This window comes from Sphaeramia orbicularis, chromosome 22, assembly GCF_902148855.1.
Source record: "Sphaeramia orbicularis chromosome 22, fSphaOr1.1, whole genome shotgun sequence".
Lineage (NCBI taxonomy): Eukaryota > Metazoa > Chordata > Actinopteri > Kurtiformes > Apogonidae > Sphaeramia > Sphaeramia orbicularis.
In genome coordinates, this window is record NC_043978.1 from 30,324,187 (window position 1) to 30,336,707 (window position 12,521).

General features: G+C 35.1%; 1 protein-coding gene across 4 annotated transcripts in view; it reads right to left on the minus strand.

Moving 5' to 3' along the window:
* The window catches only part of fermt2 (FERM domain containing kindlin 2), a 127,280-nt gene that overhangs the window by 9,848 nt on the left and 104,911 nt on the right, over nucleotides 1-12,521 (minus strand). For 2 of the 4 annotated variants that reach the window (XM_030127174.1, XM_030127171.1), the window contains 2 exons: nucleotides 11,653-11,871; nucleotides 4,329-4,349 (listed from right to left, as the gene is read on the minus strand). In XM_030127174.1, the coding sequence (XP_029983034.1) occupies nucleotides 4,329-4,349; nucleotides 11,653-11,871 (240 nt within the window). The remainder of the gene's footprint in view (nucleotides 1-4,328; nucleotides 4,350-11,652; nucleotides 11,872-12,521) is intronic. The other 2 variants (XM_030127175.1, XM_030127172.1) reach the window with 1 other exon arrangement.

The window sequence follows — 12,521 nt, forward strand, 5'->3', positions numbered from 1 at the left end:
TCACTTCTAATCAGAATATCTTATCACACTTAAAATAAGACATAATCACCAAGAGTAACTTTTCGGTGAGATATAAGAACTGATTTTTAGATAATACATCTTGAAAATCTTATTTCAAGAAATCTTACCAAGATAATTTTCACTTGTTCCATTGGGAATTTTTTTTTGCTTAATTCCAGATTTTATTTAATTTTTTTTTTTTTTGCTTAATTCCAGATTTTTTTTTTTTTTTTTCTTAATTCAAGCAAAAAATCTGCCAATAGAACAAGTGAAAATTATCTTGGTAAGATTTCTTGAAATAAGATTTTCCAAGATCTATTGTCTCAAAATCAGTTCTTATATCTCACCAAAAAGTTAGTCCTCAGGTGATTATGTCTTATTTTAAGTGTGACGAGATATTTTGACTAGAAATGAGAAAAATACACTTGGTAAGATATTGATTTTTGTAGTGTAATGCTGCTAATCTGATGTTTTCTCACATTTTAACATACTATAATACAAATTATTACTCACTCAGATAATATGCAAAAAAAAATAAAAAATAAAAAAAATTTGTAAAAAAAAACAAAACAAAAAACCTGTTAATTACAGTCTAATAACGATTAGCTATCAAAAAAAAAAAAAAAATTGTAAAAAAACAAAACAAAAAACAAAAACAAAACCCTGTTAATTACAGTCTAATAACGATTAGCAATTGATTTACACTCAAACATGTTACTGCAGATCAGGTTTATCAAGTACAGGGAAGTTTCGGTAATGGTATGAATTGCAATTTATGGGATGGTACATATACATCCACTGTGTTAGGTGATATGCAAGTAAAACAACAAAATCCATGAATCTACAAGAGAACAGCTGTAGAATAGCTGTCCACTGCAGTGACCAGTATGCATGAAAGGGTTAAGGTACACATATTAACCCACTTCCTAGTATACATATTAGCAGCATATTGGCCATTTAGACATTTATTACGACTTATTCGGACACTTAATACACACATATTAACCCTTAAAGACACAGAACTAACTTTTCTCTACATTTAACCTTTCCTAAATTAATTATCACCATTTGTTGTAATATTATCCTCTACATTTGGCATTTTTTCAGTGAAAATCAGGTATTTTCCTTTATCTATTTACTTTGCAGATCGTGTAGACCAGGGGTGTCAAACATACGGTCCCCAGACCAAAACCAGTGTAAAAATGAAACTGAGGACATTAATATCCGAGGGTTTCAAACTGGTTTTACACCAGGAGCTGAATACAGACTATTGTGATGTCAAATAAATAATACCATAATAACCTAGAAATAATGACCACCCCAGCTGAATGATTTTCTTGGTTTACTGTGGAAAAAGTACAATTATTTTATGAAAATATCTATTATTTAGAAACTATCCTTTCATAATAAAACGTGAATATAAAAAACCTGGAATGTCTGAAGAAAAATAAGTGCAATTTTAACAATATTCTGCCTGTTATTAGTTTGTTTTGTGATCTATAAGTAGTGTTAATAATAAGCGGAGACATCATATTGTTGAAATTGCACTTATTTTTCTTAATAAATTTCAGGTTGTACATGGTTGATCAGATTGTTCATATTTTCATAATGTAATTTTACTTTTTTCACACTGAAACAAAGAGAAAATCTGATTATTATTTATAGGTTATTATGCCTTGGAGTATTTTACTGGGTATTTTACTGAATTAACTAAAATGAGTTTGACAGCTGGTATAGAACATAAACAATTGCAGCAAATATGAAGGAAAAGTCACATTTTTAACAAACTATTTCATTAAATCAATGTGAAAACAAGCATCTACAACCACTGTCATTTGTCAAACTACTTTACTAGAGAAAATACTCCAAGTGGGGAAAAAAAAGGCCAAATGGGTCATATCTGATATCACCGAAAAACTGAGAAATTATATTTTACTTTAGGGTCAAAACACAGTAATGTCCCGTCAGAGAGTGGACTTTAATTGGTTGCCATTCCAACATTTATTTCAATATAAAGTAGCTCCTTGTTTTGGATAATCCCTTATGGTCCAACTAAAGCAAAAATGAATTTAAAAGTAAAAATGTGGGTCATTTAGCTGCACTAATCTGTCAAATTGTCTCTAAAATGTCTGGTCAGAGAGATTTCAAATACCGTGTTTTGACCCTTTAATTGTTTACATGTACTGATAAGATAAGTGATTGAAAAGTTATTAATTTTTTAAAATCAGTAGATGTTTTTGGTCGCTGCTAACGGTTTAGGTCTTTAAGGGTTAACATTTATATATAATGACATCATTACAGGAGGTTATTAAGGGAGAGCTGTTAGTTATTTAGAACATATGATCATGCAGAATAAGGCATTAATAAGTGCTTTAGAATGCTAATAAAGAGCTAATATGCTACCAATATGTATGATATTGAGCATGTACTTAAAGGTTTATGTTTGTACCTTGATACTGTAGAAAGTCTTATTGTTTTTAATCAGGGGCTGAAGTTACACGTTAAGTTACGATGGTCTAATAATGGTTTCCCACGATTGTAGATTCAACAGTACTCTGGTTTTTCAGAATTCGTCAAACAGAAACTTTGGGAAACTCCAAACTTGTTTTAATTTGGAAACTCCCTGGTTGTGCTGTAATGTTAATATCCAAGAAACAATGATGGGTTTTTCATCTTCTTTGATTCAGTGCACTACTGTCACATAACATGGATTATTTCTGAAACTCAGAAGACATCTACAGTATAAGTGGGCGAAGAGTGTTACAGCGTGCATTACGACTCAGTTTTAGGATTCACACTGGTACATGCTAAGGTTATAATAGTTTTGGATTTTTCATTGTAGTTTAGTTTTATTTAGTTTTGACTTTTTTTCTCTAATACAGTTAGTTTTAATTAGTTTTTAGAGCAAGGTTGCTGTTTTTTATTAGTTTTATTTATTTATTTTTTTTTCTGAATGCTTAGTTTTAGTTTTTTCATATCTTTTATCTTCCTCACTGTCAAATTTAAATAAATCCCATACAGGACTCGGCTGCTTTCTCCCAACTTTAGTCTCCATGTTTCCAGGTAGAGTAGGGATGAGAAGACGAGTCTAAACTACAAATGACGAGAAGTGATGGACAGAAAAGTGTCGTCAGCTAAAATTGCTCTAGCAAAATAAATTGATTTCATATCAATCCGACATTGAAAAAGACAAAAACGAAGGGAATTTTATCTATAATTTTTATACGTTCTATTTAGCTTTGTAAGCATTCAATACAGTTTCAGTTAGTTACCATTTTGTCTTTTAATTATAGTTTTTATTTATTTCAGTTAACAAAAATGTTTTTCAGTTCTAGTTTTTGTCATATCGTTAGTTTTCGATAATAACCTTGGTGCATGCATGAGTGATCGAATCCCAATTCACCCTTTTAGGTATACATTACAAAAATCCACTTCTACTACACATCTACTAACTAGGTGTGTAAGAAAAAAATTGGTTCTGCAATATATTGCGATATTTCATTTCACACTATGGCATCGATATTAAAAAGTACTGTATTGATATTTTTAGGTTTGTTTTTTTGTTTTTCTTTTTTGTCGATATTTTATTTATTATTATTTAACACTGTTTTATTAAATAATGTTAGTTCCTTTGTTGGGATTGTACAAAAATAAAGTTCTGATGTTAGTTCTGAACTAATAGAATACAAACATTTGAACAGGATCTTAAACTGTAATGTCTGTAAAACATAATTTCAGTTTGAACACAGGAACATTTTGTGATATAGCATTAGATTCTGTTGTGATCAAATAAAAATGTGTTTAGTATTTGTACATATTTCTGGTGTAATTCAGTTCTTCCAGGAAATAATCTTTTTAAAAAAATGAAACAAATGAAAAATTGCCCTTTTAACAGAATCATGATATATCGTGATATATCGTATCGTGATCCTAGTATTGTGATTTGTATCGTATCACCAGATTTTTGCCAATACACAGCCCTACTTGTAACTGAATCATAAAAATCCATGATTTGACATCAGATCTGAACAGATGTAAGACAATACAGAGGAAAACAGTTTATGATGGATTACTTATTTACAGCAAGTTTCTAGTCTTTGCTTTTCACACTGTTAAGACAAACTGAATATAAGACTATGAGTCACTTCTTCCACAAACTACAAGGAGGATTCACTCTATTCTACGGTGTCTATCAAACACTAGGACAGGTTATACTGCTATTTACAGTTAGGTGAGACGACCCAGACATGAGAAGTGTTCAGAGTTTGCAACAATCATGCAGATATCTACAGTTTGACAGCACCCATGGGACACACAGCGTAACTTACCAAATCTCTGATATAGCCTGGCTGAAGAGGGGAGAGGAAGGAGGAGATGCAAACAAGGACAGAAAAGAAAGATAACAAAGAGAACAAGCAAATAAGATCAATTTTGGAGAAAGAAAGATCAAAATTAAAGCAGGAGGTTGAACTTGTAATAAATTAAATCAAAGGTGGCTGAATGGTGCAGGATGGAGGAAGTTCAGCAGCAGCAGTGGTGGTCAGATATGTTGTAATTTAGCCATTCGTCCACCAGATGGTGGTATATGCCAAGCACAACAAGCCTGGAGGTCATACTAGTGCCACATGTCCAAGCCCCAGGAGGTTTTTATAGCTCCTTGAAGGTTTGTTGTCTCTGATGTAAATGCTCACATTTGGACACAGACTGTACTCTTCTGAATTCCTGTGTGTAAACCCTCTGGGAAACTCAACAAGGAAGTCTCCTCGGACCGTTCTGGCAACAGGAAGTCCAGTTTGAGGGGCTGGGGAAGGGTCGCAGCTGACTGAAAGCAAACAGGCTTTTCCCAGAGAGTTTTCCCGCGCAGCATTCCCAGGCACGGCTCATTTCCTGACGTCCCACACCCACTACATGAACATGACGTGTGTGAATGAGCACATACACATACTGTATGTTCCTGTTTGATGCTGTGCCTGGGGATACGCACCTATGGAACTGGGTGTGTGACACAGACTGGAGCTGGACACACACACACACACACACACACACTGAGCTAATACTTATTAAAAAGTCCTGCCCTCGATAAAATCAGCTTCAACCATTTTGTTTGTTTACTGTACAAAAAGCTGTTAAACGTATAAAAAGATGTATTTCTGTTATTGGGGTTAACTTATGGAATAGCATAAATATAAATGTAAAAGATGTGCAATTCATCACTGGTTTTCAAAACGCTGGTTTGGAAAGATATATTAGAGGTATACAAGCAGGAATGATTTTTTCTGTTTTGACTGGTGGCCAAAAAGGGATTTAGATTTGAATGTATTTCTTTCTTTCTTTGTTTAAGGATGCCCAAATCCTCCCCCCTTCCAAAGCAGAGACTATTCTACCTGGGGTCCCTTCCCAATATAAAAATATTACAACTTATACATTTACAAAACACATAATAATAATAATAATAATAATAATAATAATAATAATGTATGTGAGGAATATAAAAGCTTTTAACTTCTACTTAAGCCTATTCAGTCGCAACATATTTCAGTCGGTTGACTATTTAACCTTTTGTTAAGTAATTTGTCACCATTTATTGTAATGTTATTCTCTGGATTTTGCATTTTTTCAGTTAATATCAGGTATTTTCCTATATTTAATTTTACCGATCATGTAGATGTTCATAAAAGCTCCGAGTGAAGTCAAAGATTATTAAATGAAATCAGACAAAAATGAAAAAAAAACTTGACTTTTTCAACTAAATTTATCACTAACTGAACATAAACCAAGTGTATCCATCCACTATTATTTATTAAACTCTATAGGTTTTACTGGTGAATCAATGTTGTAGAAGATGATGGTGTTTCCAAGGTAACTATACGGAGCCTCTGAACGTCCAAATGGGTCATAATCTGATGACCATGAAAAAATGACAAACTGCATTTTACATCAATCATTTACATGTACTGATAGAATTAATGGATCAACAGGTATTAAACATTTTAAATCAGTAGATGATTTTAGTTTCCAGTAGTTGTTTGGGTGTTTATGGGTTAAATTAGTCATTGTTTGTATTTGCTGTATTATGGATGATGACTGAATAAACATAAACCTGAAATCAGTCTTTGAGTCCTGAATCCTTCTAATATCTGAAAAAACTGCAATGCTACAACCAGATAAAAACGTGTTAATTCCTAAAAATTTAAAATAACAAATAAATAATACCCACTATAAACCTGAAAACCTCAATAAAAATAAAAGATAATTAAAACTGTAAAAGCCTGGTTTCTCCACAGCGCCTCAGGATAACCACCGTTAACAGTGTGTGCTCTAAACACTGGAAAACACACATCATGTGACCTGACCACTATACACACCACCTCAGCTGAACAGGGACAGAACCAGAGGCTCAGTTAAATGTTATTGACCCTAACTGAATTTAAAGGATTTCCTGAGTGGCCTAAAAAGGGCGACAAACACGAGGAAAGAGAAGTGAAACTGTTCTGCTCCTTGTGTAATTCAGGCTTAATTCAACCTTTCAGCAGAGTGTGTGGGACTCCAGTTTCAGACCACAGCAGTGACACCCAGAGATTAACCAGATACAGAATTTCATGTAAACACATGAAACGCTGCTTCAGCCGAACCGCAGCATACTCTATATGTGTTTCATACGCAGCATTAGACAGATGAAGAACGCTGATTTCTTTAACTGGTCCATTAAATGAATCTGCTACATGTGCTGAGTCACATGTTAGTAGACGCAGTTCCAACTTTATGGCTAAATATGGAAAATAAACAGGACCACTGGCACTTTGTGGAGCTTCTCCTATGTTGTTAACTGTTTATACCACAGGTGTCAAACATGCGGCCCGGGGTCCAAGTCCAGTTTGCCAAACGGTCCAATCCGGCCCGCGGGAGGAATTTGTGAAATGCAAAAATTACACTGAAGATATTAACAATCAGTGGTGTCAAAATCATTTTAATTCAGGCTCCACATACAGACACATACAGTCCAATTAGATTTCAATTTTGTCAGACCAGTAAAATACTATCATGATAACCTATAAATAATGACAACTCCAAATTTTCCCTTTATTTTTTTGGTGTAAAGAAGTAAAATTACATGAAAATGTTTACATTACCAAACTATACTTTTACAAAAAATGTGAATAACCCGAACAAATATGAACAAACATAAATGTCTTAAGAAAAGTAAATGCAATTTGACCAATATTCTGCCTGTTACTAAAGGTTTTGTGCGATTGTAATGCACATGTGTAAATGATAAAAAGAGGCAGAATATTGTTAAAATCGCACTTGTTTTTCTTAAGACAATATAAGTTGTTCATGTTATTCAGATTTTTAAGGAAACTTTGGAGATGTAAACCTGATCATAATATAATTTTACTTTTTTCACTGTTATTATTTTACTGGTCTGGCCCACTTGAGATCTAATTGGGCTGAATGTGGAACTGAACTAAAATGAGTTTGACACCCCTGGTTTATACTGACTGCAGAGTAGTGTTGTACAGTAACTAAGTAATAATACTGCACTACTGTACTCATGTATGTTTTGGGAGAATTTGTACTTTACTATCATTAAGTAGTAATTAAGTATATACAAGGTTCCTACAGATTTCTACAAGTTAAATTCAAGACCTTTTTAAGACCTTTTTAAGACTACTTAAAACAAAATTTAATGACCATTTCACAGCTATACTGGCAAAAATTCATGACTCCTAGAATTTAGGAAAACTTGTGTCCGCCAGGTTGAGAATAATCTTTTCTCCAACCAGGCATTACTACATTTGTACTTCCTCAGAGTTGCTGTCCCTTAAAGTTCCCAAAGTCAGCTTTCTCGGCTGATGGCTGCATGCGTGTTAGGTTGAATGTTCTGTGATTGTTTCTCACCACAGGCTGCAAAGTTAGTGATAATTGATTCCTAATTTCAATATAAATTGTCAGGTTGGAACGGATGGAACTGAGTCGACTAATGTTACCTTCTTTACAGCTTGGACACATTTACAGACAATACAGCCAACAAGTTTACGGCAACATAACTAAAGACCGACCATAACAAATGTAATACCACTTAAAGATTCTTTAAGGTACTACACGCAGATTTGCAAATTCAAGACTTTTAAGACTTTTAAGACCCCGTGGGAACCTTGTATATAAAGTATTTTTTATTTTGTTTATTTTTACTTCACTACATTTCCTAACTCAACTGCATACTTCTACTCCAACTATTTTTTAATGCACAGTATCTTTACAAAAAATAAAAAATAAAGGAAAGTTGGCGTTTTCACCACTAAGATTACTGGTGACTGCAACAAAGTCAGAAAGCTGATTTGTCATTGGGCCTAACTGCGTAATGAACAAATGCAAACGATGGTCCCTTCAACCTGTTCTTGATCTGATGAATTGAGTGAGAGCTGAATGAAGCTCTGCCATAAACAGGTTGGTTTTATATCAGTGGTTTAGACTTTGGATTCCTTGTTTACAAAGTGTAATGTAGGCTCCATGTTTTGAGGTGCCACGTAAGTATCATAGTTTTCTTTCTGTTTTTTTTCTGGACATTTCTAATCCCAGCAGTAGTCTACTCCTGTTTAGGTTTTGAAACCTTGTGTTTGAAGTGTGTGACGTAGGCATCATTTTCAATATTTTAACTTTTATTTTACCATATTTTAAAATCCTGGATAAACTTTATAATTTTCTTTGGTTGGTATTAACATTTACTTGCACTTGGGCTTTCATCACTTAAGTCCATTTAATTACAGATTACTTGATATACTTAAATACAGTAAATACTAGATACTTAAAGACTTTAATTTGAGTAGTATTTCAGCTGGTGACTTGAACTTCTACTAAAGTAATATTTTGGTAGAGTACCTGTACTTCTACACTAGTGTGACTTTCCAGTACTTTATACAACACTGCTATGGAGACTTTTCTGCACAAATCGGAGACAGAATTCACTTAATAAATCTCAGTTTTTCATCAATCTTTAGATGGTTTTGATATCACTGTTACAGTCAGTTCTGCTAATTCTTCCAACTGATCCCTGATATGATTTCTTTGTCATAAGTTAAAAAACAAATGGCAGCATAATAGAAAAAACATGCCATTTATAGACTTTAAGCCTGTGTTCTGTAGAGAAATGTTTCAGCACATTAATGCTGTTTAATCATTTTTACAGAGAAAACATCTGGCATCTTTCTAAACACAGGATACTGAGGCCATGTTTTTTTTTTGTTTTTTTTTCCTGCCATGACTCCTCATTTCCAGCAGCACAGATGCATCCTTTTTGTCTGAAAATTGGTGATAAAAACATCCAATAATCTCACAGGCATGATTCGCATAGACTGGTGTATTTACAATCAGTTCTGGACTCCCGTCCTTAGTCGTGTGGCTCATATTCTCAGTGTGGCTTGTCTTTAATTAGTTTATCTTCTCTCAGGTGTTTTCAAGGACCCTAAAAAGCCCTCTATAAATAAATATATTATCACTAGTCTTCTTCTCTATCTACTTCCAGTCATATGCGAGGCTTTAACTGAGTCATCACTTACTGTACCAACATCCCTCCTACCCCCTAGCAACATTCCACTTCTCTGCTACAACTTAAACAAAACCAGACTCACAGAGTAGGCTTTGGGGAAGTATCCCCCTCCCCTCTCCATCGCCACCGACTCTGGCAGCGTGTACTCAGCTGTTCTCGTGTACACACACACACAGCCTGTTGCTTACATGCAAATCAGCTGGACACAATGGAGAATTTTCCTAACGCTTACAAGAATTTTGCTGATTAAACATAACACCCGGTTCTCAGATATTATTTGACAGTGGCCTGCTACTGTTACTCAGCTGTGTAAAGTCACTGTGATATATTAACATGTCTCACCTATGCCACCGCAGAGCTTTCGCCTACAAGAACAAAAGCCCGAGTGGCGAGGTCAAGTACATGTTAAAGTCTGAGATGAAGGAGTCTACTGCGAACATGCCGGGTGGTTTGGACGTCTGCTGTCCTGGTTTCCCCTCGGATGAAAGGAGGGGTAGAGGAAAAGGGGGGAAGGAGAAGGCGGAGCAGATGAATGAGGGGGAGGAGAGGCAGAGAGAGGCTACATTCCAATGGAAGACAAGCCTGATGCCAGGAGGCGCCCATCGAACACACAACAACTGGCAAAAACTAACTTATAAAAGCAGGGAGTCATACCCTGATCTCCTTATCCAGTGGCCTGTTGCACCAGTTACCTGTAAGTTCTGTTAAACACACAGTATGTATCATTTCTGAGTCAGGGTGCTTGCACATTATCCAAATAAAACTTCCATAATTCCAAAACTGCAGTTCTTTTCCCCCCAAGACCTTGATTTTATGTGCTTTTATACTTGCGTGCCTGCTTTTTTGGTTGAGATTGCACCTGTTGTGTGTAGTAGAAAAGTTCATTTTAATAAACGTATGAACGAATGGATGAATGCACAATTCGCAGTAAATTATGGTTTACTGACAGATAAGTTTTTAAAACATATGAAAATCACAAAAGTGCATGGATATCACACAAACAAGTTTCACTAGAATTATTCCAGTACCAACCGGTTAGTGAAATCATATCAAGTCTTTTATATGTTTTCCTCATGTATTTCTTATCTTACAAGATAATAATGATAATAATAATAATAATGGATTAGATTTATATAGTGCTTTTCTATGAATGAGAAAAGGTCATGTGTCTCTGAGCATACTCTAAAATTCAACTATAAGAGAAACTTTTTTGCCATACTTTATTAAGACTTTCACACAAAATCCCAGACTTTTCAAGGTCTGGAAAGCAGCGTTTCAAAATTCCATACTTTTTAACCCTTTCAAGACCTGCACAAGCACCCTGATGAATGAACAGAAGTCTAGCGTTCCCATGTTTAGAGTCATGGACCTGTTTCTGTGCCGAGTAACATACAAACCCACGTCATAATATGTTTATTCTAAGTGGAGAGTAGTATTCTTTCTTTTTTTTTTTTTTAAACCATGCTCTTCTTCTGAACCTTGACCTAAAAATATGCTATAATAAATTTGGGAAGAGTCTGTAAATAGTGTAGAAATTAGGAGAATTCGTCATACATTTTTGTTGGTCTGGGTTCTGGAAAAACAACAAACTTCAGTTTTGGCCTTTGTTGATGCTCACAATCAGTAAAATCTGTATTTTATTCACTGTAACAGTCCTTTTAGTTGGCCTCCTGTCAGCAGTACCATTATCCTCTTGTGCTGTTTCTAACTATAAAATGCTTGCAGACACTACTTACTGGTGTCTAATGTCAGATAGTCAAGTTACCAGCTTTGCTAACAATATAGCACAGTGTAATGCTATATAGATGTTGGAGATTTAACAATGTAACCTATCACAGAGAACGTTATCCCACCTTTAACATGATAAGCCGTGCCAACCGCTATTTTATAGAGGACTTTACACCTACCAAGAACCAAGTGGAAAATTTAACTCGGAACTTATGTAGATGTTGGAATTACTTCAGCTGGTGCAACTCTAATAGCCATGTTTGAACTTACACATACCTGGTGCAACCCAGACCTGGTTTCTACTCACTTTACCTCCATATGTTTCTATGAATAGACTACATGGAGTGGCTGCATGTTTCCAGGCCTACACGTCTTACCTGCTTGTTCTTGTATTTCTTCAAATAGCGAGGGGACACCAGGCATTCTGGGTTGATATCGGTGGTGATGGGCTCGATGAACTGAGGGTCAGGGTTCATGTGCTGCATCTTCAGGAAAGACAGGATGTTCTGCACCTCCAGGTTGTACGAGCTGTCGGCCATGGTCTTCCCTTTGGAGGCCAGGCGACAGGCAGCCATCCAATGGGCATACTGCTTCTCCTGGACGAGGAAATCCAACACAGATCATTAGAATAGAAGAGAGGAGATCTTAACTGTCACTGTTAGCATCAGTTTAGCAGATCTGTTCTGTTCAGCAGCAGATTCTACAAGTGCAATAAGATAGACTGTATATAAAAACTAACACTTGAAATTAACCTGAAAATAGAAACTGAAAAATACTGAAAACATACCACAGAGTAGATGAAATATATGCAAAACATACATTATATATACAAAGATTTTAACCCATAAAGACCCAGTGCTACTTTTATGGCAGTTCCTAAATTATTTAACCTTTCCAAAGTGATTTATGACCATTTATTACCTCCGCCAAGGAGGATATGTTTTTGCCAGGGTTTGTTTATTTGTTTGTTTGTCTGTCTGTCTGTCTGTCTGTCTGTCTGTCTGTCTGTCTGTCTGTCTGTCTGTCTGTCCGTTAGTGTGCAACATAACTCAAAAAGTTATAGACAGATTTTGATGAAATTTTCAGGGTTTGTTGGAAATGGGATAAGGAAGAAATTATTAAAGTTTGGTGGTGATCAGGGGTGGGGGGGCCCAAGGGGGGGGGCGCAGACCACAAAATTTCATCAAAATCTGTCCATAACTTTTTGAGTTATGTTGCACACTAATGGACAGACAAATAGACAGAC